Below are 26,445 nucleotides of genomic sequence, written 5' to 3'. Positions count from 1 at the left end.
GCTTCATAGCTTACATTACCATAAAGGGAAGGAAGTTACAGTCTATGCGCCCGAGAAAAAGACATTATTATAAGAAACACAACATGTGCGAGCAAAGATACATAACAGTGATCCGTGTATTCCTGGAACATAATATGAGGGTTAATGTGTTGGTCTTAATCATAAAGTCACTGAAAGTGTTTAGATAAAGGTTATGTTTGGGTAAGTGTTAGTGTAATACAAGTGTTTGGGTCTTGTTTGAGTAGAAGGTTAGGGGTAGTGTAAGTGTAAGGGATGTGTGAGGGTTAAGGAGTGGTGATAAAGTTGGGGTAGTACTGCTGCCTGAGTTATTTCAGTCTCTGCTATGAAGTTAGCTCTGATAAGATTTGAGTTAAAGGGTTAATCCAAGCACCATGACCACTTCACTGATTTGAAGTCACCATAACGCCCTGAGTCTGTATGTGCAGTGTTTTGCTGTGAAACGTTGAACATACAGAGTTTACCGTCTCTGCTGTCGGAGGTGTAACTTCCACTACAGCCGCATAATTGGACCTAATGTGAACTCTGTGCAAATTTTGTGTCTGATGTCAGCATGCACCTCGTGCTGGCATCAGACAGCCAACAATGTCATGTCAACATCCATAGTGTTCCTGATATTCCATCGCCCTCCGTCGAGGATAAGTGACGTCAGCCAAGAAGGATACGACTGAAAGGAGAACTTGTCCTCGGCACAGAGGTAAGATTGCTATATTCTTTAGTTTGGGGGGGGGAGGAGGAGGTAGTATAGATAAAGTTACTCTGACTCTGTTTTTGTAATTCACTGTTTTTTGGTTGCAGTAACTCTTACTAATCTCTTACTGTGGTGATTCATACATCATTCCCTTTCATTTCGGTGAATGGTTTCACGAATGACATCACTATCTGTACAGTATGGGGTTATAAACATAATTTGCCTTGTGAAACTGAATAAGTTAGGTGGCGTTATCTTGAAGTGCGTGCAATAAAAAGAAATCAGAGGGACAGCTAGGAGCACTGAGACAGCTGGACATAATCTTCACTTACAATCGTTAAAGTTGTGTACTCCACAGAATTGTTACATCAGCACAGCTAGCTATAAAGAAATAGGGTTCACTTTGTACTTGTTAAAGCGTCATTGTTTTGTTTGGACTTTTTGATAAGATGGTTTTAATAGAAACCTTTAGATGTAAAGCTGGTGAGTTAATTACTTAAAGAGTAACTCTACTCACCATTACCACCACAGCTTGTTGCAGTGATTATAGTGTACGCTGTCTATGGGCGCTGTCGGCCTTCTTTGCTCCAAGCTATCGGCAGATGAGTTAGCCTCCCACTGCCGTCAAAATACAGATTAACTTTATACTGCTAATTCGGTAATATGAATCCACATTAGTAATTGTTGAGCAAGACATCAGGTGCCCGAGGACCAGGTTTTTTGCCACTCAATATCTGCTAAACAGTAGTACAAAAATGATGTAGTACATTAATATAGTCACTGGAAAAACCAGAGACTAAGAGTGGGATGGCAGGACGTGACCCCCAAAATCAGGACTGTCTTCTCAAATGTGGGATTACCAAGCATGTTAACCACAGCGATCGGGCAAATGGCTACTCATATCGATAGCAGGACATCACTGGAAAAAAGCAGAAACCTTGGTCAATCATAAAACCATGTATCCCAGAGACACACATTAAATGGACACTGTGGGCACTGTAACTGTGTCATCTCATTGAAGTGGTTATAGAAGTCCCTAGTGCCATATTCCATTAAGTGCAAAACTGTTTTTCATCTCTTAATGCTAAACGAGAGTCCCCAGCAGTCCATCCCCTCTGTGCTGCTCAGGCTAATGAGGAAGCCTTAGCATGAGTAGAGATGGATGGCAGTGGTTGGCTGAGAGTGTCAGCTGACTGCTTTTTTGCTGTGACACCCATCCATTGGTGGTATGAATTGGTATGGCTAGAAGGAAGATTGTGATCTCTGTATTAGCCATACATCCAGTGGGGACCAGGCTGTGGTGGCCAGAGACCCTCATTTAATGTTAAACTGCTTGAAAAAGAGGGACAGCAGGCATTATAACCACTTTAATAAGATGAACTGGTTATAGTGACTACAATGTCCCTTTACATTGTCTTTTGTATTTTTTTATGAATTATTTCCTGATGCGATTTGATATACATTCTTATCTTGTTTTACTCGTTACCAATTCAACAAAGTCCATTTTTATCAAACTCTAATATGTTGTGCAACATTCCTGATTAATTAATGGCCATGAATCATCGAATTAAGGAAATTGTGAACAACTTTGTTAAACAGTTTAGTGTTTGTTGGCAGCATTAGCGACATCAGACCACCCGCATCTCACAGTTGTAAGGAAATGACACATAGAATAAACCTATTTGTCCAAACGGTATCATCGTAATGTAAAACATTAACCCTTGACCAAGTAATCCACAACCTACATCCACAAATTACTCATTCCAGCAAAATACAGGAATATTAACCATATCCCTGAATTAAGCAGGAAATGGTGACATAGTAAATAAACCGTGTGGGAGAACTTCCAATAGGGTTATTCACTATGGTATAAATTGGCAAGGATCCAAAGTGTATTTAAAATGTTAGGCAAGAACAACCAATCTGAATATGCAGTTGACCTGGAGATTTTTTTTCCAGATTAGGTAGTATTTTAGTTTAAAATTAGAACTTCAATTTTAGTTAACTTCCTGAGTATTTCTCCCACAAAATATTCTCCCTAATTCTATAACTGTTTGAAGCTTTTAAACAGTTATGGACAAATGTCCAATGTTTTATTAATGCGCCCCTGATGTTGCCTAGGGAATTCTTCGGTGCAATGCCAAAAATACTGTCCATGGAAATTTGAGGTCTATGGAGTGCAAGTAAATGGGTGAATTTTATAATGAGCAGTTCAGATCTTTCTAGGCTTCTTTGTTTTGTTTTTCCTTTTTGTTGTTTTTGTTTTTTTTAACATACACAGTATAAAATTAAGCTCCTTATATACTTGTTCAGGAACAATGAGCCTCAACAGACAATATGCTACAAGATCAAGGTATATAGAAGATGAGCTGTGTCACACCATTTGTTTGTAATTCTTGTGCCTTTAATTCTGTGGTTTAACAATTCCGTGTTTCTTATACAAATGATGATGTCTAATTTCCTTGTTGGCTAATCTCCATTATTTTCTACTATTTCATGTTGTTTTGCTAGATTTTATAAAACCAGATTAGAAAAGGATAAAATTCAGATAATTGGTTATCGTCTTACAGTGCATCCCGGTATTAGCAGTCGGAAGGGTACATCTCATAATATTCTCTTGTCATTATTTTAATGACACCCCTAAGGTTTTGTTGCTTACGTTGTTGCAGTAAAGAATGTTGTAGACTAAATCCTCGTAATAATCTTCCAACCTGGGTGTTAACTTGCCCACGAAAGTGGACATAGTTGACATAGATTTTGTGTCATTATAACATTTACGTAATTATAGGTGTTATTTAGAAAAAAATTTTAACAATCTTAAGATTTCTTAGTTCTAAGACTTCCTGGGGACAAGTGTATTTATTTCCTTATTTATAAGACACCTGACACAGTCCTACCGGGTTTTGCTATCTCGAGGATAAAATTCGATTTTCAGATCAATCAGAATGATTAAAGAACAAAAGTACTTGGATCTGGCCATTGTGATAGATCTACAGATAGATGATAGGTTATGTATAGATTATTCCATTCATTGTTTTAAATGGCGAGCCACAAACTGATGGCCACTGCATTGGCCCTCAGTATTATTATAATTATTATATTTATACTATATTAATTAAGTCATGGATGTTTAATATTATTATTATTATATTTATAATATAATAATTAAATAAGTCTTACGGTGTGAATCCAGTCTCCTAGCAGCAGCGGCTATCCAATTGAAAGCGTTGGGGACATAGGGAACATGCGTAGCAAGCATCGAGATAAAGTCAATGATTTCCTATTTTGAAAAGTGAGGATCTTACAGAGGAAGTGCCTATACTGGCTGTCTGTCTTTGAGCCGCTAGATACCTGGTTTATGCATAATGTAAACAATGTAATTTCCCCTGTAACAGCAACATTTACAATGTCCGACAATCGTGTAGTGACTTTGGTGCATAGAGTGTGCCTTGCGTAAAGTGGTTACTAATTTCAAACCTAAAGGCCGAAATTTCTTAGCAGGAAATGTACGAAGTTGGAGAATTCTTCTTCTTCAGAATACTGTATTAATGCTGCTGATGTGGAAGCACTACCAACTCTTTCTCTTTATCCCAGGGCATTAAGTGGATAAGTATCTGTTGACCTTGTCTAGTTGGTTAGAATTCGGTCTACTTACTGAACCCCTGGGGCAGTTATGGACCTCACTGGGACTGAGATAGTTGGTTACATAATGCATTGTGGAATCCTGATTCTTTTATTAAAAGGGTTTATGCACAAACGCCTCCAAGATTAACTGACATATTAACCCTATCATGTGCTGTGGAGTGTGTTAAGCATTTAAAGAGTCAATAGGGCTTATTCACGAAGGTTGACTTTTTCATCATGAAATTTGAAGGGTTTGTTCACTAGCTTTTGTATTCTTCATTGACACATTAAAGTGTTTTGTTTACAGAATTTTTTTTGTTTTGGTTTAAAAAAAAAAAATAATTGGCAATACCCTGTACTAACCCTTTGAGTACCATAAGTGTCAGTGTGCTTGACAGGTATATAGCTTTCTAGAGTTAAAAGAGTTTATTCATTAAGGTTAGCTTTTGTTTATTGTGAGCATCTTTTTTTTTATTGGATTGACATCTGATAAAGGGCTTGCGGTTTGCAACAAAAAAATGTCTCTAAATGCTTACAATAATAAACTTCATTAAAGTGAACTCTTCCTAAATCCTTTTTTACATATGGTTCGTGGGCTGCACAGTTGCCTCAACTGGTTTCTCATTAACGTGCTTATTTTCAGTTAAACTCGGAGATAAGATGCAATTTAAAGGGATGAGCCACCCCCGCAATCAGATATGATGTCTGATAATCGTTTTCAGATATGTTGATGCTGAGCCAGTCTTGGTTGCTGTGCATCATGGGAGTTGCATGTCGCCAATAAATAAGGAGTAAGTTTTGAGAGAGCTGCACTCTTATTATTGTTATTATTATTGGTATTTCTATAGCGCCAACTAATTACGCAGCGCTTTACAATATTATCCTTCAAATAAATCGAATAATTAGAATAAAAACAGTTAATGTTAAAGTCGTTTTTTTTTTTTTAAATAAAACCCGTGAGGTGACTGGTCTTTGTAAATAAAAGAATGCATCAGATTTCAGTTGTAGACATGTGAACAATGTGCAGTGACGCCATAAAAAAAAAACTGCCAAAGGTACAAGTTTCAATACCGCCTTATTGTCAGTATAACAGCCCCTGTGACACTATCTGAACGGTCTTCCTTTCATTTTCAACAAAATGATCTGCGTTGAACAGCTCGGTCTGAACAGACACACAAGGGTTTATTCACTAAACTGTAAACTGTAGCAAGCTAAAATCCAAATGGCAAACTAGCTGATCTGGCAAAATTCTCCCAATATAAACAAGCCCCATAGAGATATTCACTACATTGAACATTTTAGCCAGGGCTGCTAAACTGAAAATATAGCTGACCGAATTGGCAATTGTGGTGTAAAATTTCAAATTCACTTTGAATCCCAAACCATATACACTTTTATGAATAACTGTTAATGCAAGAACTATAGTGGTTTAAAATGTAAATAAAGGAAGAAAGGGTAATTAAATCGTATTTTGTGTTGCAGGGGTTGCAAGGAAGTCATGACATGGAGAAGCCAGATTTAAACAGGCACTGGGTGATTTGAGAGACTTCTAAAACAAGAAAAATCCGATGTTTCCCCTTTAAACGGCAGCCATACATTTACAGGAGAAATTTATTATGAAATTTATGAGAAGACAATGATGGAAGTTTGTCAAAATAAGTACTTTATGTGTTTTTAGGAAGAATGCGTATTTGACCAAATGCCAAACAGGGAGTATAAAAATATTGGTTGTTTTGCAGTGGGCTTGAGCTAAATAACTGGATAACTGGATTATGGAACATGTCATAGTTGAAGTATAATTTTCTTAAAGATGTGCACACAATAAGCACAATAACCACTACAGCACGCTCTGACTTTAACCCCAAGGAAATCGCTTTGGCATGACAATGATAATACTAAACCCGCTGTGAATTACAGCAATTCTGCAAAGAAGAATATGCCAATATTCTTCCATAGCAATGTAATAGACTGATCGCCAATTATGGAGCTGGTTCGCAGTCATACCTGCTGAAGGTGATACAAGCGGTTTTTGCAGTGGGCCATCAAGTGTAGGATAACTTTATTTTTTTTTAAAACATTTACGGCTTTCTAACTGATTCGAATGATTTATCTACAGAAGTGAGCATTACAGTCTACAGGAATTTTTGTAAATGCTGAAAGTTTAATAACATTATTCAGTCATTTGTAAAGGCTAAAAAAAAAAATCAAAGCCTGGATTTTACATCCACTTAGATTCACTTTAACCAATGTCACATTTTGAATGAAGACATGAAGCGAGCCATTCAGTATGAAAAATATGCAAAAACAGAGCGAATCAGCAAAGGGGCAAATCAGTTTTCAAATTCTGAATGCTGGGCACATCCTCTTTACCTCTGTGTTGATGTGTTATCGCCGTTACCCCTCAAGTGGCAAGAACAATGCTAACAAGGACTCACAAACCAACCATCATTTATGGATAAATTCATTATTTTAAAAGGGGATACTGATAAAACCTGGAATTTATTTGTGAAGGTTCTGTTTAGAACCTTAGATCTAGAACAGCTTTCTAACTGAAATATTTTAAAGAATATTAATTTATTGGTAAACTTTGTGTTGGTCTTAAAACTGAGCAGCGAACCAGTAAAGCTCCACATGTCCAACAGTATAAAGATCTGGATTTAAACATTTTCCTCTTAAACAGAAAAAAACAAACCCCAAATTATATAAAATAACAGATGCGAGAACCGATGGATGGCATATCCAATGAGACAAGTCGAGAAATGCATGTATTATGATAAAACATCAATTCGTTATTTTTAACCTTGTGGGTTATGTTCCTAATTTTAAAAATGGCTGCTCCAGGGCTAGATCGGACAAAATAAATACTACAGACTATTATTTGTTTATTTATTTTTTTTGTTCTGAAGAAATGAGTAATAAGGTCAGTGGGTAATATATGTTGAAACTAGATATAATCTGGGAAGACTAGAAGGAAGCAAATATTATTATTGACATGGTTTATACAGTACATTTACAGAGTCCAAACACTTCCCAATGTCATAAACTACGTGTTTAATACTGGTAATTGCATCAATAATAGTGAGATAAGCAAGAAGTCTGTCTCCTGCTACAGACAGACATTTTGTAACGTAAGTCTCAGTCACAATGACTGGCAGAATCATATAATGACCATTACCTGAACTGAAAGCAAATTACCCACTTAATGACTCATATCTCTATTTACTACCAAGGTATCTGATTTTCTAAGCAAATGTTTGGTGTATATCAGGGTAAAAATATAAAAAATAATCTATGCATTGTGCTAGAAAAATTGTTAGCAAATATATACATTTTTAGAAAACCATCTATGCTGAAATCTGATTGACAGGGGAAGCAAGAGAACCATCCTACAGTTGGTTCTCCTGCTCTCCATTACAGTAATTACAGGGCATGCACTGTAGATGCTGTGATACTCCTCTGCCAAATGTGTCTCACAATTTCCAGAGGAATATAGAAACAGATATGTTTCCTTTCAGACCTTAATGTGCTGGCAGTAAAGACAATGTGTCAGTGTTCTGTTGAAGGAGCCCTGCTTAGAGAAGTGTTGCCAAGCAACAATAGCCTACGAGGAGGCCAGTAGCTGGGTCAGTGTTATTTGAGTGTTACACCCACATACCTTATATGATGAGGTGTCATAATGAGTATGGATGCAGGTAGTGGAGTATATGTGAAGCAATGAAATATATCATATATTTCTCTGATGAACTATGTACTTAACGAGTGAAGTGGAGACATACAGTTAACATGATTTTGATTTAAGAGCCTTCTAAACCTCGTAGAGATACAGCGGAATCCCAAAAATTCAGGAGTGCATCTCTCAATCCCAGAATGCCATGTTGGGTGAATTGAATGTAAGAATATTTTATTTTTATACATTTCTAGGAAATGTCACCACTTACGATATATACACTGAACAAAATTATAAGCACTTTTGTTTTTGCCCCCATTTTTTATGAGCTGAACTCAAGCCACTGAAGAGAAGTGGACTAACATTCCACAGGCCACAATCAACAACCTGATCAACTTTATGCCAAGGAGATGTGTTGCACTGCGTGAGGCAAATGGTGGTCACACCAGATACTGACTGGTTTTTGGACTCCCCCTGGCCCCCTTCAATACAATAAAACTGCACATTTTAGAGTGGCCTTTTATTGTGGCCAGGCTAAGGCACACCTGTGCAATAATCATGCTGTCCAATCAGCATCTTGATATGCCACACCTGTGAGGTGGATGGATTATCTCAGCAAAGGAGAAGTGCTCACTAACACAGACAGATTTGTGAAGAACTTTTGAGAGAAATATGCCCTTTGTGTGCATAGAAAAAATCTTAGATCTTTGAGTTCAGCTTATGAAAAATGGGGACAAAAACAAAAGTGTTGCGCTTATAATTTTGTTCAGCATAGATTACATCTATACCAACCTGAAGGTGAACAAGTCACCTGCCTAATGTTGATGTTTAAAAGGTCATTGGTGGGTTGTGAGACCACCTACGATTTCCTAGAGTAGCCTCACTCCTTAAAGGATCACTATAGTGTCAGGAAAACAAACCGGTTTTCCTGACACTATAGTGTCCTAAGGGTGCCCCCACCCTCATGGTCCCCCTCCCTTGACGCTGAAGGGGTTAAAACCCCTTCAGCTACTTAGCTTAATCCAGCATCGGGCTCTCTCGCCGCTGGTGACCTCTCCTTCCCCGCCGACTTCAGCTCCTGAGCAAGTGCAAGGGGCAAGTGCCGCGTGTGCATTCAAACAGTCCATAGGAAAGCATTTCTCAATGCTTTCCTATGGACGTTCTGCACGCTGGATGCGAATTTCGGAAGACAGCCATTAGAGGTTAGACAGCCATTAGAGGCTGGATTAACCCTAATATGTAAACATAGCAGTTTCTCTGAAACTGCTATGTTTACATCTGAAGGGTTAAAACCTGAGGGACCTGGCACCCAGACCACTTCATGGAGCTGAAGTGGTCTGGGTGACTGTAGTGTCCCTTTATAATAAATGTCCATCTCTTGTCCTTATAAATGATGGATGCATGTTTCTAACAGAAACAGAAACTGACAGCAGATATATATCAATTAGTTAATCAAGTCTGGACGTTCCTATACTTAATAGCAAGTTTTCTCCTTGAGTTTGAAAAAAAAACTCTGGCATATAATTTAGATATTTGTTGACTATATAAAATCTATAAATTCTATCTGAATGTGAAATAAAAGATGGATGATAAATCCATAAGTGATTATTGTGTTATGAGTGCCCTGGTGACACCCCTTCCTCATTGTAAGTAGTCAAACCGTTTTAAGCTGGCTGATTGGCTGACTAGCCCTCCATTAGAATTCTTAGATCACGAAAGCTAATAGAGACCCAGCCACTCCTGCTTAGGTACTTCCTTCAGCTGTAGTGGTGGTGGGGAGCATGCCAGTGGACTCCAGGTAAGAAGTCAAACTGACTACTTTCATTAGGAGGGTGCCAGGGCACCCGTGACACCATAACTACTGCAAATCGCTTTACTGTGCTGCAAATGAAAAAATAATCATAAAAATGTATGTTCCAGTTAAGTTTCCCTATTAGCACTTTAACTCTGAAAAACCAAGATAACGAATCTAATGTCACTACTGGGATAAATAGCAAATTATAAAAGTAAAAGTAAATATCACTTGCATCAATCTCAAAATGTTAAGAATAATTCATTACCAGGTATTTTAACGTTGACCAGCCACCATGTGAAGAAAGCTTAAATTTGTGGAAAAAAATAACCGTTACGAAATTTGCTAATAACCCGCTTTTTGATTAATAAATAGTAGCACAAAGTGCTAAATAATTAGTAAAACATTTGCAATGATATGTTAAATCTATGAATTTTCCTACACTTTATTAGCAAACAACTATTTATACCATGACCGAACATTTAAAAGGACACAATAATTTAAGTCAGGGATAGGCAACATTCGGCACTTCAGATGTTGTGGACTATGTCTCCCCTGATGCTTTGCCAGCGTTATGGCTGTAATTGGCCAAAGCCTAACCGCCAGTAAACTAGAGCAGGGCTGTCCAACCTGCGCCCCCCCCCCAGATGTTGCTGAACTACAACTCCCATGATTCCCTGGCTATCTTTTTAATTGAAAGAATCATGGGAGTTGTGGTTCAGCAACATCTGGGGGGCCGCAGGTTGGACAGCCCTGAACTAGAGTATTTTGATTGCACATGTTGCTTGCTGTTGATGATTGATGATATAACTGCAGTAAAGTAGATAGAAAAAGGCACAAAGCAACACATGTAATCTTCTCAGCATTGTGAATATTCATTAGATGTGAAAGTTCTATTCTAAGGATCCAGGCCTTAATAGTATGCATGGGTTGAGGAACAGCCTAAAGTAAAATTAAAAACTATTTATGAAGTTTAACCAATTCATGAAGCAGCTCCCTTTTCCTACTAAGGTATTGGTTCTGAGAAATACAAACTCAAAACCCTTCCCCGCTGATAGGTAGAGAAAGAAACACCCTGTGTTGACTCACCTGTCACAGTCAACTTATATAAGGATGTGACAGTGAGCGAGTAGCTACTTAGATGCAGTTGAACCTGCAAGGTGTTCAGTAAACCTGTAATGAAAGGAGGTGTGTTAAGATCACAGACTGCAGGTCAGGAGATTTAAACTATAGCTTCACAGACATCCTGGGACAAGTTTAACACTTGGGAAATAAACCGGTAAGTTAACAATTACGCTTTTCGTCTTTAATTTTCCTTCTCTTTTAACTCTGAGAGGTTTATTCGCTCAATCAGGAATCGTGGAGAATTAAAAAGTGAATTGTTAATTTAGGATAACTCAGTTGAGTTAGCGATGTTTTTCCAAATTAAATTACTTTTGCTTAAAATGTGGCATTCCTTGTAACTGGATCCCCAGTTTAGAAAACAAATCCCTAAGTGTGTGAGGAATTTTGTAGATTTTTGGAAATTAAGAGATACATTTATTTTTCATGTGATCTATTTAAATATTCTAAGAGTTTATATCGCTAGACATTCTAGAAGAGTTATTTTCTGTGCTCTAACCAAATGCAGGTGATGCGGTTATGGATTTAATATGTTCCCTGTGACTCTTTAGTGGTTATATTACCATGGCATAAAAAAAACCCATCTAGAATTCAATTAAATAAAGCTGGGACAATATGCTCTAATTTGAACCCTTAGCAGGAATAATCCAACGTTTTTCACAGCGATTGCTTCATTGTACCAGAATGGCTCCAGTTTTGCCTTGCATAATATGCCCCCCTGAGCTCTAAACAGATTATGTTTAAGGCTGTTTGTGTCATTAACACCATATTTATAAATACAAATGTGTCTAATAGCTAATGAAATGAAGAATGGTAATTATGGATTTAATATATGTAGCCATTTCTTTACAAACAAACCATGCTGTTATTAGTGTGTTGGGGTCTGTTCACCAAACAGGACATGTTACTTCTTCACCAGACCACGCTTTACCCCATGGCTTTTTGTGAAAGGAACACACTCCATTTGGCATTTCGCAGTCATGCGTATCTAATGCTCCTAAACACAGCAAACACAAAACGGGGAAATCTGACTTAAGATCAAGAGTTCAAAGAAAATTCCGCTTTTATTCAGTTAAAAAAATATTTTTTACAGAACAGTATTTAAGGGAATCAGAAACACTCTAATTGTGAGCAGTGTTTAGTGCACCTGCCCTATTTTCATATGAACTAAAAATTTTTTTGAAAAAGTGTTTTTGTAGATCAGCAGAATTTATTGTTTAGTGAATAAGCCTCTATGTGTCTCTCACATCCTGCGGCAATGTCTGCAGACTTCATTAGGTGAGACGCCAAGATACAGAGTCTCAGCTTGATGAAAGATAATTCCTGCTGAATTTTGCATTGTTTGTTAGCCCATGCTGGTTCTAGCTCCGGATCTGTGTAGTGGTATCTGGTGCCCTATTTGCCTTGCGAGTTGGTTTGCTATGCTAGACCTGTGTCAATCAATGCACAGGAATCCACAGGATATCTTCATCTATCCGTGGTAGCCGTGGAGCTCACATAAGATTCAATTTGCATCCAATAGTAAAAGCACCAACATGATGCTGAGACAGAAATTGACAATCTGTAGAGGAGGTTGATATGTGACTTTTGCAAAAAAAAAAAAAAAGTGATGTTTCTTTATGCGGTAATTGTTGTTGTTAGTCCCTATTTGTACCAAACCAAGCAGGCAGTTGTTAGAGGTTTGCATGTTTTCAGAGATAAATCGTTCATTAGACCGACATATCAGGCAAAGAGCTCCCTAGCTGTGTTCCCTTTAACCCCTTAAGGACACATGACATGTATGACATGTCATGATTCCCTTTTATTCCAGAAGTTTGGTCCTTAAGGGGTTAAATATGACCACGTCAATAGGTTATTCAATCAGGGGAGCTTATGAAATGTCTTATCCTTGAGAGTTAATCTGGCAACCAGCGTTTGTGGTTTAGTCGCTAGATAGCAAATTGTGGAAACTTGAAAACCACATTGGAATTTAGGCCATTCGATTAATGTGGGGAAAATATTTCCAGGCAGCTAAAATGTATTTGAAATAGATATCACAACGGATTGTTATGGGTTTTGTTCTCTCTTTTTTTGAAATATGTATAAGGATACATAAATGGCTAATGGTATAGTGCACGTACAGAGCTAGCCCTGTTCTATGTGCTCAATGGGATTGATTGAAACTATTGACATGGATGGAATAAGTATTCTATTGTTAGACAGTGCGGTTAGGGTAAGGTGTATGTGTTTAGCACTGGGAGTGGTAGCATATGCTGTCTAAACACAATTAATGTTATGAACACTTTGAATGGCAGAACAGGGACACAACCCTTTTTCACTGAAATGCTCAAACGGACTGTATTTTGTTCTCTAAAGAAATGCTAGGAGAGGCTCAGCCAATATCATTGCTCACTATGAAGGCATTCAGAACTGGGAGATGTCCAAACAATAGATCCCCTGTAGGTCTAGAACTCAAACGTTCATGATGCTTTTGATGGTAGTGGGAACTTGCTATTGGGGTATGTGCAGTTCCTTGCCACGATCCACAGTAGGGTCTACATAACACCCCCAGTTTGCATTGTGTTTTCAGACAAGAAGCGCTAATTTGGTACTCTTTACAAAGCCTTAATCCGAATCTTCATTCAAATTAGTAATTTTTTTTAATTTAAAGAATCAGTGGGAATTCTAAATGAATGAATTTTAAACTAATACATTATTTTAACCACATTAAGGCTCCAGTACCAATGTGTCACCCAGTGTTACAGTTACAGTAAAAAACAAAAACTGGTCTTTTGCCTGTAACATTGTTGATTGTCCATTTAATTAACTGGGCCCGGCTATCCAGCACCTTCACCGGTTCTGTGACTGGGTGATGGTGGTATCTAAATTCTGGACCTATAGACAGGCTAGGTAACATTTCCTACGATCCTTAGCCAACCAAACACTGGAAGGGCTGGTATGAGAATGGTGAGACATCCCTGTCCTATACTGGTTATGATAATATGCAGGTTTTATATATACATTTAATTACAACCCTGATATCATCTGTTTGGAATAGGTTAAGTAACATGTAATTTGCTAACCTCAGCCATGACATAAGTGGCTAAGTGAAAAGTCAACAATCTGCAGCTGTACCCTTATTTTTTGCTGTAACAATTTCCTGACTTTCAATTATGTAATATAATCTTAATTAATACATCTCTGGATCACTGACATCACCTGGTTCTGGTTTATAAACTGGGATCAAAACAGAGCACTGCGATAGCAAGGCTTTGCGGAAGATCATTCTAATGTAATAAAGCAGATTTAATGAGATCTCTAGTGTAATCACTGGCAAGAGATTCTTTGACTAAGCTGTAATTTGGGCTAAAAAATGTGATGCAAAAATGACAATAATCATGTAAACGAAGTCTCTTAACGCATTGATTATCATACTTGTGCTATACGTAGGGTTATTCAATAAAGTGTGAAGTTGAAGACTTCCAGCCTTAAATTTGCAATTCATTTTGAATTTCTGACAAGTCACTCTTTAATGAATAACTCCGAAAATGGTCAAGTTCTGTTTTCAACTTAAACCATCCCTTAGACCAGGGTTGCCCAAAAGGTAGATTCCTCAGATGGTTTAAAACTACAGCTTCCATGAATAGTTGTCATTCTAAAGGCATGCCAAGCATCATGGGAGTTGTAGTTCTATAACATCTTGGGATCCACTTTTTTGGCACCCCTGCCTTGGGTTTACAAAGCGGGTGTGGTGGAAAGTATAGGATATGCTCACTTTTTTTTTTGAAAACGTTCTGTAAAATCCTAAAGCTGTGTGAGATTGAATTGAAAGTATCATGCCCAAGACCCATTCAACATCTCTGTATAAATATAAATAGCAATGAGGAATTTGCATCCCCAGCCAGCTTTGATAGTTCTGCCGGATTTGCAGGGTGTTTTTTCAGATATATACTGCCAATTAAAAAAATGCATATTTTTTTTTTTTTGTATTTGGGCAGTGGAGTGTCCCTTTAAGTTTCTAATTTCAATCTGAAAAAATAAAAGCATAATTTTATTTTTGTGGCACAGAGATAATTATTGTAGACAACATTTCAGTCAGCAGGGGTGCTGCACAACCTCGAGGAGGGATCTGAAACAAGCACAGCTTTTGTGTCTGTTCTGAGGGCTATGATATCTGTTTGACAGGGGATAAGAGAGAATAATAGTAGGCTGTGAGCTCGAGATGAGATCAGTGTTTTCGCCTAGTTAGATGACATCACCCAGCAGAGCCTTATAATGCCGTGTTGAGAGATATTCACAGGGGGGTTATTCAATAAACTGACTGAATTCTCAATAGCCACGTTTAGAAGAACATGATCTGAAGACCTACTCCCATTCATCTATAGTCAAAGCCTGGATACTTCAGCGGGAATTTCGACATTAGGATTTCAATGTTGTAGAAGAAAGTTAGCGAATAACTTGACAGGGTTACTTGCTAAAATGTGGATTGTCTGGAAATTCACAAGGTTTTCACTAAATTGTAAACAATTGAGAACAAATTTCATAATTTAGGCTAATACAGGTGATCTACAAGCACGTTTTAGAATTGATCAAAATCAGTAGTTTTTTTTTTTTAACTACAATTTTCTGCTTAGTAAATAAACCCCAAAGTGGATTTAAAATTTAGGGCCAAATAGCCAAATGAAAAACATATGTATATCTATGTAGTATATACATGTATGTAATTGTACAGCGCTGCGGAATATGTTGGTGCTTTATGAATGCCAGTAATAATATGGAGAGAGAGAGTGCGAGTTTGTTCCCGAGGGCCATTAGACTTTCCATTTACTTAAGCAAAAGATGCACATTATCCAGTTTCCACCAGTAAACTTATTTTATAACTTCCTTTATCCATAACCTCGCTCCAGGCTTGCCATCTGTTCGAAACAAGAAACTAAACAAATTATGATGCGAGTTCAAGCTTGATGGCTAGTAAATGTTTTACTTCATCGTTTAACACTAGAGTTGAATATTCTCATCTCGGTTACAATTTGATTCAAATAAAAACCATGGAAAGAAATGTTTACCAGTGGTTATAGTGCCAGGAGTGCCTTAGAAGTTGACACATTTTAAAAAAAAACACAAAGCAACGACCAGCAAAGCATTGTGGGACAAAGAGTCATCAAATAGGGTTTAGCCATGCCAATGAGCTGAGGTTACTTGTTTGTAAACAAAAACTAATCTCTTTAAAACATGCTCATTTAAACAAGGAAATCACCCTAAGGGAAAATACCTCCACGCCAAGTCAGACAGTGACGTATTAGTAATCATGACATTGCAGTGCTTTGGGTGTGTGTCTGTGTGTGTATAGAGGGGGGTGCTTAGATTACGTCCTGTGGCAAACTTTCCAAAAATCCATAAGCAGGGAAGTCCCCTGACAGCTCATAAAACTGTCATAAACTGCCTTCTCAATGACAAACCAAACCAAACCAAGATCCTTTGGACATCACATAGGAGCTTACCTTTAGCACAAGGGGAACGTCTGAATAGAAGCTAACAGGTAAGGGGGGGCAAGAAAAGCAACTCTGAATTAAAAAGGGGTTAACATTCTTTCTTGAAATGTTTGGATTTTTTCCTGTGTCACACGGTTTTTAGTAATAGTTGTGCTTTTAGATGTTTGTTACTCTAGACATGAGTAAGCTGTATATGATGTATGTGACATGTGTTATTTGTTGAATGTCACAAAGTAACAAGGCCACCTAGTGGCATTCTGGTGTAATTACACAGATGGGAAAGGTGACCCTTAAAGACTTATGCTGGTAATTCTTGAAGACACGTTTTTTTAACATTAGAAACATTTTAGTAACACATTTTCGCAACATTTTTTCCCCCTGATCTTCAAAAATAACATTTCATAAAGTCCAAGTGTTACAGCTGCAAATACAGCCAATGTTGTATTATAAATGAATTACCTTACTTTGAACGGTTTGTTTATAAACATATTGTTGATCTTAAGTATAATACGAGTCTATGACCAAACAGTAAAAAATATTAAAAACTATATTAAAATATAGATTTGCTACTAGTAAATTTACTTTTGTTTGTTAATAACACAAGTCTTCCCTTCTCCAGCCTCGAATATGTCAAACAGGGCTCTTCAGATTGAGAGAAATTAATATCTTAGTCCAAAAAATTTCTTAACTTGCTATTTTTAATTCAGCTTAATTCATGTTGGCCCTAAATTTTTTATTTCACTTTAAACAGTTCTCACTTAAAAAACAAAACCAAAAAAAACAGTACATTTTTTGTATGTGTATCATATATGAGGATTTTAATCATTAAACTCTTTTCTTTACAGGTCTAATTATGGAAACCCCTACAGAAGTATGGCACACACAGGTTGAACCAGATGTAGAGACAGATTCCAAACTTGAATGTTCCATTTGCTTCAACACCTATGACAATATCTTCAAAACACCCAAGATCTTGCAGTGTTCACATACATTCTGTCTGGAGTGTTTGGCGAGGGTGGTCGCTGCTCTACCACCAGAAACCAAATCAGACAAAGTCTTGTGTCCCTTTTGCCGCCAACCAACGCCAATCCCTCAAGAAGGGGCTCCAGCGCTGAGGACCAGTCAAGAACTTCTGTCCACTCTACCACCTCACCTCCAGCATGAAGAGCCTGTGTGGATTGAGGGCAGCAAGCTCTGTTACAAGCAACACACAGACTCAAACTCAGACTCAAGTCAGACAGATATGTGTGTATGCGTGGACATTGGGTTAAGCAAAAAGGACAACCCACCAGTGGAAACAAGGCGCACTGGACTGCGTGGTTTTTGTGGTGGATGCAGTGATTGGAAGAGACTCTTGCTAATCACCTTCATGGTAGTGGTTTTGTTTTGTATACTTCTGTGGCCAGTTCAATGCATCTTGAAGACAGGGAATCTGAGGTGTGTAAGTGACTTTACACCTACCCACCAACCCAGCCCTATGATTTTAGTAACACATGGAAAATAAAGTTGTGACCTGAATGCCATTGAATCAGTGATTATACCAACAGAGTGTAGGTAGACCTGTTTTGGTGGAGGACATTCCGAGGAACGGGGAGCATTAAGACAACCTGCATATCTCAAAAAAAAACAAAAAACCTTCAAGCCAACTGCTTTTTGGTGTATGGATGTAAAACGGACTGTGGAAATATGTAGACATCCAAGTCTGTTTTAACCGTTACTTCCCATACATCCTTTCACAAAATCATGCACATGGTGGAAGCGATGCACCTAGATTTAAAAAGGGTGCTAACCAGCCGGCGTTTAACTGGAACTGAACATAATAATTGACATCAGCGAATGGAAAATATGTGATAAATACTGGTTTCTATCAACCTCTAGTGCACATTATTAATGCACTGTCTATATTCACCATCAATGACCATGGTAATAGTAATTCAGTATTATGTGTTCTAGAAATTAATTTCAGAGACTCAGACTGAAAAATGCATGTAAACAATGTTTTATGTTGGTCTATGATGAAAATCAGGTCATGTATTAACACACCCTGTGTGATTAAGTCAACATATGCACCACAGTACAAACAGTTCTTCTGTTCTACCTGACAACATACAGGACAGAGTAGTTAGTTTTCTAAAAAAAAATATGGTAAAATCACAGTTTGTCTTTGTAGCTTTCATAGGAAATCCTAGTTATTGTACGATCATTGCAAAGCTCATACTTAACCATGCAGAAATATACATCTGGAATTGCTAAGACTAATTAAGCAGAATAAATGGTTAGCTTAACAAGTATCCTGATTTAGACTATTCACAGAAATACACAGAAACAATTCCGACTAGATTTCCATTTAAATCAAATCAAGGTGTAACTGGGGGAGATAAAAAACGGTGAAATATATAACTGATTTAATATGCATTGAAAAAGACAATCTCAACTCATGGAATGTTGTGTTTAACAGTTTGTTCGCTCTATATCGTTTACATCAATAACTCAAATGCCAAATGGATGAGCAACATCTACACTCCCCTAGGGTTGTGACAAGTGCCAGTTAGAACCAGAGTATTCATAAATCCACATAACTCAGAGACACAGATAGAAGCAGACCTATAACAAATGTCTTTCAATGTATTTTTGTATCTTCACTTCGAGTGTAATAGACAGGGTTATTCACCTGAGTATTCAAAGTGAACTTCAAAGTTTAAAACCAAAAGTATCCAAACTGAAAACATATCGGGCAAAGCCATTTTTCCCATTCATCCATTTAAAAATGTAATTCTCAATTTAGTTAACAACCCTAATAATGTGTCTAAACAAGTTCACCGGTATGGCCATCGTATTCAGGGTCCTATCTTTCTCCAATGACTTACAAGTAGAGACAGAAATATTTGTAGTCATGTCTGCTGAACAAAAGGGGAAATAGGTTTAAATTTGTCATGATGGTACTATGACATCTGTTTGCTACAGCTTTGAATAGACACAATTATTGTTTGTTTAATATTGTAATTCTATTTAATAATCTATTTGTATAAAAGAAACACCCACAGGTGGGTGGGCCACGAGTCAAATTGTACATAAACATTGTATTCGTTTTTTACTCAAATAGATTTAATGTTGAAAAACTAAAGTTAATATTTTTTTATTACGTGTGTGCTCATTTTCTTTATTATATTTGTGTGAGAAAAAAAATATCTATATATATATGCGCGAGACAACAGATTTAGAAGCAAATTTACTGAGAACAAAGGTGAACTAGATAAAAAAAATATTCAATTAAGTCTTCAGCCTACAATTATATGCATTAGTTAATAATTTATATAAAAAATGTCAAAGGACAATCTTTACTATTTAATAATAATGTATTCAAATAACTGTCAAAAGAAATCACAACGCTGGTCTATGTTCCCACTACTAAAAATGTAGTCAGAGGTCAATAAAAGGGACAAAGGTTAGCTACTGAAGGTCTAGGAACTGTGAAAGGGAAACGGTAAATAAAACCAATTTAAACGCAAGAGTCTAGACAGCTACCAAGCACCTATAATTTGCAACTCTCCTGGAACAATGAAAGACCTTGAATAATGTGTCTCCCTTTAGGAGGTGCAGTAACATCGCAACTTGGACTAAGCTGGGCCTGGATAGGCTGCACAGAGATGTCAGTCTTGACAAAGGTCCAAATGAAGAAGAAACATTGCAAGGTCCATCATTGTAATGGGTGAACAAACATCGGATCACTGGTGTCATTCGGATTTGTTTTACATCCAGGGGAGATTTGGAACATTTTTCTTTGACCATTAGCCTATAAATATTTGTTACTAGTTTCTCTTCTTCCTCAACGAAACAAACCTCATTTAGAAGGGTATCTGCACACCATATTTCATAGCACCTATGAACCTGTGCTGGAGTTGCAGCACTGAACCAGATACCTTCTTACATATTTTGTTAAAATTCACAGTACTCTAAACCTTTTGGGTTGTGTTGTAGCAAGTTCATAACCATTTGGGGGTCTATACAAATCATCACAAGTTACACTCCCACATTATACACCCCCACCCCCCCAGTCAAAAAGAACAAAACAAAAAAAAAAACTTTCACCCAAAATTGACAAGATTTAATGGCTGGAAGGGTTGGGGCAGGCTAGACCAGCACTCTTAACCAAATAATGTTGTGCGAAATGCATATATGTTGAGTCTGCAGTTGCAGCCTAGTTCCTCGGCAATAGGATGACATTTTGTTTATCTGAAATCCTTCGTAAACATTTTGATATTAAACTGGAAGACAGCCAGAATGCATCAAATTCTAAATACCTCTGTGAAAGACAATGGCTACAATTCTTAGACGTAATTTAAAGGAATAATCCAACCTCAAACCAGTGGTTTCAGACGCCAACTTTGCACAGAATTGATATTAGCCGGCTGGCTAATTACTTCCATGGAGTTACACCTACAGCAGCAGAGGGGTTAATCTCTGTGCAGCTTTTTTTCTGGATGTACAGACTCCAGGCACTATGACCCCTTCAAATCACTGAACGTGTCAGGGTTCTTTTAGTAGACCCTGTTTTTTTCTTTATGATTCTTTATTTTAGTTGTGCATAGAAAGACAGACATGTTTGCCGAATCAAAATATTCTCATTGGACATAACGTACAGTGTAGGGCACATCTAGATTACTGCACTATATAATTTTTTTTTTTTCTTTTTAAGTAACATTTACAGGTTAGGCAATCATGTCTATCAGTAATCAGGAGAAAAGAGAAATGACATGAAAAAAAAAAAAAAAAGATATGATAATCATGAATAACATTGCTATTAGATAAGCTAAAAAGAAATAAGAGAAAACAACGCCACATTTCTCTCCTGGCAGCCTCATCCGATTTCCAGTTTGTAGTATGACAAATGGTGTCTAGTTAGCTTGTCGTGGTTGTAGTGTGCACCATAGCGTAGAAGAGCAGGCTGCTGCATTGTCTTTCGAGTGTCGCTGTCACCTTGGACGGTGTTGCGAGAGGCCTCTTGAGGCAACTTGAAAACCAGGAGGGCAGCCGCCTCTTCCTAATCCCACCTCCCGCAGGCCACAAAATGCTTGGTCCGGGCAATGTGGCCGAAAAGTGGCACAAGTATGGTCTCTCCAGATTCACCAAAGTGTCCTCAGTATAGAGCTCGAACAATGGCGACAAAATCTCCAAGCGGACTAAAGTTATCGCTCAATTAGCGGAGCCAGGCACCTTGCAGTCAGGTCCCACCTCCCCCATCCCCCAGCCCTTTACATTTTATAAAACAAATAACTCCTTTTCTTTTTTTACAGAACATGAATTTTTATTGTACATTTTTACAAAACAAAAAAGACAAAACTGTAACAAATAAAAAAAAAAAGTTTTAAAAACTCAGCAGACTTTCTGAGGCACTTAAATAAATACTTTGTCGAAAACACTGAGGCAGAAATGAAAAGAAAAAAGGAAAAAAAAAATGTTCTTTTGTTATAGGTTGCTGCAGGCGTGCCACCTCTCACAGGGCACTTTGCGCTTCTCTTTCCACTTGCGTGCCTCTTTCTAGCGCTGGCTCATGGAGCTGGGCAGGGGTAAGCCGCACAACCGGGGGGGGGGGGGGCAACTCCAAGCAGCCATGGCCAGGAAACAGACAAAATGTTTTTTTTTGTCCTAGAAATGCAAACATGCATCAGGTTATTTTACATCACAGAAAAAGAATGCTCATGACATTTGAACAGTTCCATATATGGATATACCGGTAGTCATTTTTATTAAAATCTGATGAATAGACACATTCATTCACATGGGTTTGGAAGGAGGGTGCAGGCAAGCAACAAGACTGGAAAATCAAGTTTGAAAAGCAGCTGCAAACGACAGGACTGGGCTAAAGAGGGAGGTTTAAGAGAACAGCATTATTATAATTCCTTGAGTTCCATCTCCGACTGGATGATTGCAGTATTCCAAGACAGTGGTGGCCACAATGTATATTTCCAGTTAATAAATTGTAACACCCACAATTCTTTGCCAGCCTTAAGACTGGAAAAAGCACTCTGGGGATTTTAGTTCTATAATCGCCAGGAGAGGGCTTTTGGTTAATGTTAAATGAATACTATGTAATCCTACAAATATGCAATCCTATCGCTGTAGCGCCCTATTTAAAGGCTTACATGCCCAACCCACCAATAAGGAGATAAACAGACGTTTGACTTACCTTCTCTCCCGCGCTGCGCCGGTCTCCACTCTGCTGTCCTGCTTCCATGGCTGAGATCAAGATTGACAATCTCCGTTAAATTTTTTCCTGAAAACATTGGGATGTTGGTGCACATGCGCGTAAAAACGCCACTCGGCACCAATCAGATATTTGTTTACTCTGCAATGTAAAAATTTGGGCAGCACGGCAATGTGTTCAGTTGCAGGGTTAAAACAAGAGGGACATGGCACTCAGACCTCCTCATTGAAACACGGTGGTCTGGGGTCCCTTTAATGTAAAAAATAAGCTAAATAAAGTGGTTTTGAATTTAGTGCATATGACACTTCTAATTAAATAAACGAGGAGCAACAACAACCACACATGATTTATTAATAGATATTTTTCCTTTAGTAAGCCAAAAGGAATTTGTTTTATTTATGTTCCCAGATTATTAGATGTCAGCATAAACATACAGGCTCAACAACGCTTGAAGGAAAGCAAGACTTACTTCGTTTTTTTGGTAAGTGTGCAGCTCAATATCTGCAAAGGTTTATCTGCCAGAATTACTTGTACCAGACACATGTGTGCTTCTAATGTTGAGATTTTCATAGACACAGGCAGACTCGTCATTTACCCTGAAAATAATTGAGAAAAATAAAGAAATAAAATACAAGAGCAAGCACTGCCACAATAGCTAAAGCAAGATGCAGATCAGATTATATTTGTCAGGGACTGCGCTCAGCTGATGGAATGCCACAAGCTGGAGAAAAAAAAAAAACACATTCCAATAAACCAGACCAGGAAAACTATTAAAGTCATTTAATTCGGCATTATAAAATGTAACACGGAATCATGGAGGGGGAGGGGAATTAAAAAAAGGACAAACTGAAAAAAATGAAGTGATGTGAAAGTATTAAAAAACAAAAAACAAAACAAAAAGGAAACAGCCCAAAAGGAAATAAACAGCAGCAGGTTTATCAGTTTAATCAGAAAACGCATCATCAAGTGCCCTCTAAAATTTTTTTTATAATATAATATATCTGGGTGCATGCAAAATAAGGGAGACAGTCAGAAAAGGAATAATGCAAGTCTTCAATTATAAAGCTTTGCTATCTTCAGAAACATTTGGATCCCAAATCAGTCAATTATGCTGCTGCATCGCTGGCTTGGGAAATTCCCCAGCTCAGTTCCGATATCAGTGTTAAAGGGATTGTCTACTTAAAAAAAAAAAATGTAAATCCAATATTTTTTTTTTTTTTTTTTTTTTTTTTTTTTTTTAAATCGGATAGATAATGCATCAAAAAATTAATAATTTAAATACATCAATTTAAAAGAAAAATAATCTCATACATACCCCTGAAACTAAAATCTAAAATACTGCTTATCGAGTGTGTGTGCAGTTGCAGGCAGACCCCCGCCCACACACACACCCACACATGGGTGAGACCTCCAATCAAGAGCAAGGCATTCTGATCTAAGGAGACTGATCTCATACCATAGTCAGGCCGGTGTTTATGGGATAAATACGGTGGCTGCTAACAATTTCTATGCAGCCTAGTTCCAAGGTTTGTGAGTGAGGTTGTAGTTTGCCATCAACAGAGTTGTAGATCACGCATTTGCAACCTGAGCGCAATTCTCTGCGTGTAGGAGAGAAATGTCACATTGCAAGCACAATATGAACATTAATTAAACGGCAACCGGGAACCAAGAGTCCCAGCAGCCTGATTTTCAAATTTTACATATCCCTGCCACTGGGAGAAATGTATGTAGGCTCAGAGTGTATGAGCTTGTGATGCGAAGACTGACCATTTAATAGAACTTGGACCACTGGAGAAATGCAGTTTGGCTCTACAAGAGTAAGGGCTATCATTTAAGTCTTTACTAGGACATCCTTTAATACCATTGTTGGTTTAACAGCAATGTCCACCTTTCAGCACCCCAGAGATAACCCATGTAGCCATCTCCTTACCTAGCTGGATTTGGCACTACGACTGCCTGTGGTTTGGGTTTGACCTTGTCCCCCAGTGGATACTGAATGTTGCTGTACTCTCGTTCTTTCTTCTTACCCCACTACAAAAAGTAAATAAAAGCAAAAATGAAAATCCAAGTCTTCTAAAATAAATACCAAATTCTATCTTTTTTTGCATCCACATAAAAAAAAAAACGCAAGGATTGTAGAAGAGAAGCCAAACATAAAAGGACATTCAGCTGTGAAGTTCTACGACTTTGATGCTACATTCTGATGGAAATCCAAAGGAATCAATAGGCTTTATTCTGATTAAAAAAAAAAAAAAAAAAAAAAAAAAACACCATTTGCAGTCCCCATCGTCCACTATAGGGATTGCAAATAACTAGCGAACCTGAACTTTGTTTGGGCACCCTGGGCATTCAACACATTCTTAATTAAAAGGCTGCATTTTCCCTTCCATGCATAATGAAATACTGAAACTAAGTCATATAAACTGTGGGAATACCAGGTTCTGGTTTGCTGCAGACATTAAATGCTCTTTGCATTATTGTCCATTCGAGTCATAGCCAGATTTATTACAGCTTGGTTAGTTGAAAATATGAATCTGCTACAAATATTGTTTTAAACTGACTTATACAAAGAATATTTCAAAAGAGTGTTGTATTAAAGGGTTACGCTAAGCTCCATGACCACTTCAGTGATTTGAAGTGGTCACGGTGCCTGGAGTCTGTATGTGCAGTGTTTTGCTAGGAATCTCTGTACAATCCGTTTAACACCTTTGCTGCCGGAGGTAAAACTCCACCTGCAGTAGCATAATTGGGGTGTCATTAAGAGTTCCAGATTAAAGAGTTTCAGGCTGGCTAATGTCAATTATGTGCATATTTCTATGCACAGAGGGGCATTCATTGGTTGAGAGCAATCAGCTGATTTTTTTAAGCAAATGACTGAGCAGCGGAATCAGCAACCAGCTTCTGCAGCTCTTCCAAAGCCAGATGTCATAAACCTGCTGCATAGGAGACCTGGTGCCCATTGAGGACCCAGTTAATGGCTGTGAGATGGATTGCCCCATTACAACAGATCGGCACCAGTATATTCCTACCATCGTGACCACTACAGATGGCTGTCATGGTTATGAATACTGGAGTAACCCTTTAACTAAATACAGAAGGTAATGCTGTGTCTGACTGACAGTGACGGTTAAAATATTGACCTTTTTTAACACTGTGAAGGGCAGAACATTGTTTAAAAGATTTTAACCATTAAATGCTAGAGGTTAAATTCAGATCTGAGACAAAGGTAAGATAACCTTTCTACTTTCTAGCAGTAGGTTTTTAACATTTGAATTAAAGCAAGTAAACCAACGCGGTTTTTAAATAAATTCCCATAGCTCACCTGCTCATCCTCTAAAAGTTTCTTCCTGGATTCTATATACTTTTGCACAGCCATATAAATGAACTTATACTGAGCCTCCGTCTGTACCATTCCAGAACGCTGCTGTCTCACCATCTGAATAGTCTTTGGGACGTCAATATCACAATCCAAACCTGAGTGGATAAACAAAAGTGAGTAAACAAGCTGCACCAAAATAGTCCATCCAGGGAAATTAAAAACGAGAAAAGAAAAAAACAAAACAAAACAGTAAAATAAAAATTCTAACAAAATACTTGCTATGTATTTGTAAATACTTTATGCTCTAAAATTGTTTGCAGTCCTTAGTTGATCAGTTCCATTTCAGTGCTGTCGAAAAATCTACTGGGAAATCTCAAGCATTAGGAAGCATTGTGTGCTTCTAGATCACAGAAGTCAAACAAATATAACTGAATGTCATATCAAGCTCTAGGTCAGAGACAGAGACAGACTATGTATAAAACAAACCTAGCTCACGAACAATAGTACGACATCATATCAGAGTCTAAAAAAAATAA

General features: G+C 37.7%; 2 protein-coding genes across 3 annotated transcripts in view; one reads left to right on the top strand and one right to left on the bottom strand.

The window, feature by feature from the left end:
- The first annotated feature begins 10,943 nt into the window (after nucleotides 1-10,943).
- Nucleotides 10,944-19,201, top strand: RNF223 (ring finger protein 223). Its single transcript, XM_063437011.1, has 2 exons — nucleotides 10,944-11,071; nucleotides 17,231-19,201. The coding sequence occupies exon 2, from the start codon at nucleotides 17,239-17,241 to the stop codon at nucleotides 17,887-17,889; it is 651 nt and encodes a 216-aa protein (XP_063293081.1). The 5' UTR covers nucleotides 10,944-11,071; nucleotides 17,231-17,238; the 3' UTR covers nucleotides 17,890-19,201.
- A 2,532-nt stretch (nucleotides 19,202-21,733) lies between these two features.
- LOC134578043 (tyrosine-protein phosphatase non-receptor type 11-like) overlaps nucleotides 21,734-26,445 on the bottom strand; it is a 97,696-nt gene continuing 92,984 nt past the window's right edge. Inside the window, exons 13-16 of one of the 2 annotated variants that reach the window (XM_063437013.1) lie at nucleotides 25,913-26,064; nucleotides 24,521-24,621; nucleotides 23,060-23,186; nucleotides 21,734-22,031 (exon numbers count right to left, since the gene is read on the bottom strand). In XM_063437013.1, the coding sequence (XP_063293083.1) occupies nucleotides 23,102-23,186; nucleotides 24,521-24,621; nucleotides 25,913-26,064 (338 nt within the window). In that variant the 3' untranslated portion in view covers nucleotides 21,734-22,031; nucleotides 23,060-23,101. Of the gene's footprint in view, nucleotides 22,032-23,058; nucleotides 23,187-24,520; nucleotides 24,622-25,912; nucleotides 26,065-26,445 lie in introns of those variants that run through there. The other variant, XM_063437014.1, reaches the window with a different exon arrangement.

Source organism: Pelobates fuscus, chromosome 11 (assembly GCF_036172605.1).
Source record: "Pelobates fuscus isolate aPelFus1 chromosome 11, aPelFus1.pri, whole genome shotgun sequence".
Classification (NCBI taxonomy): Eukaryota; Metazoa; Chordata; class Amphibia; order Anura; family Pelobatidae; genus Pelobates; species Pelobates fuscus.
Note: the sequence above shows the minus strand (reverse complement) of the source record. Positions and strands in the feature narration are given on the sequence as shown.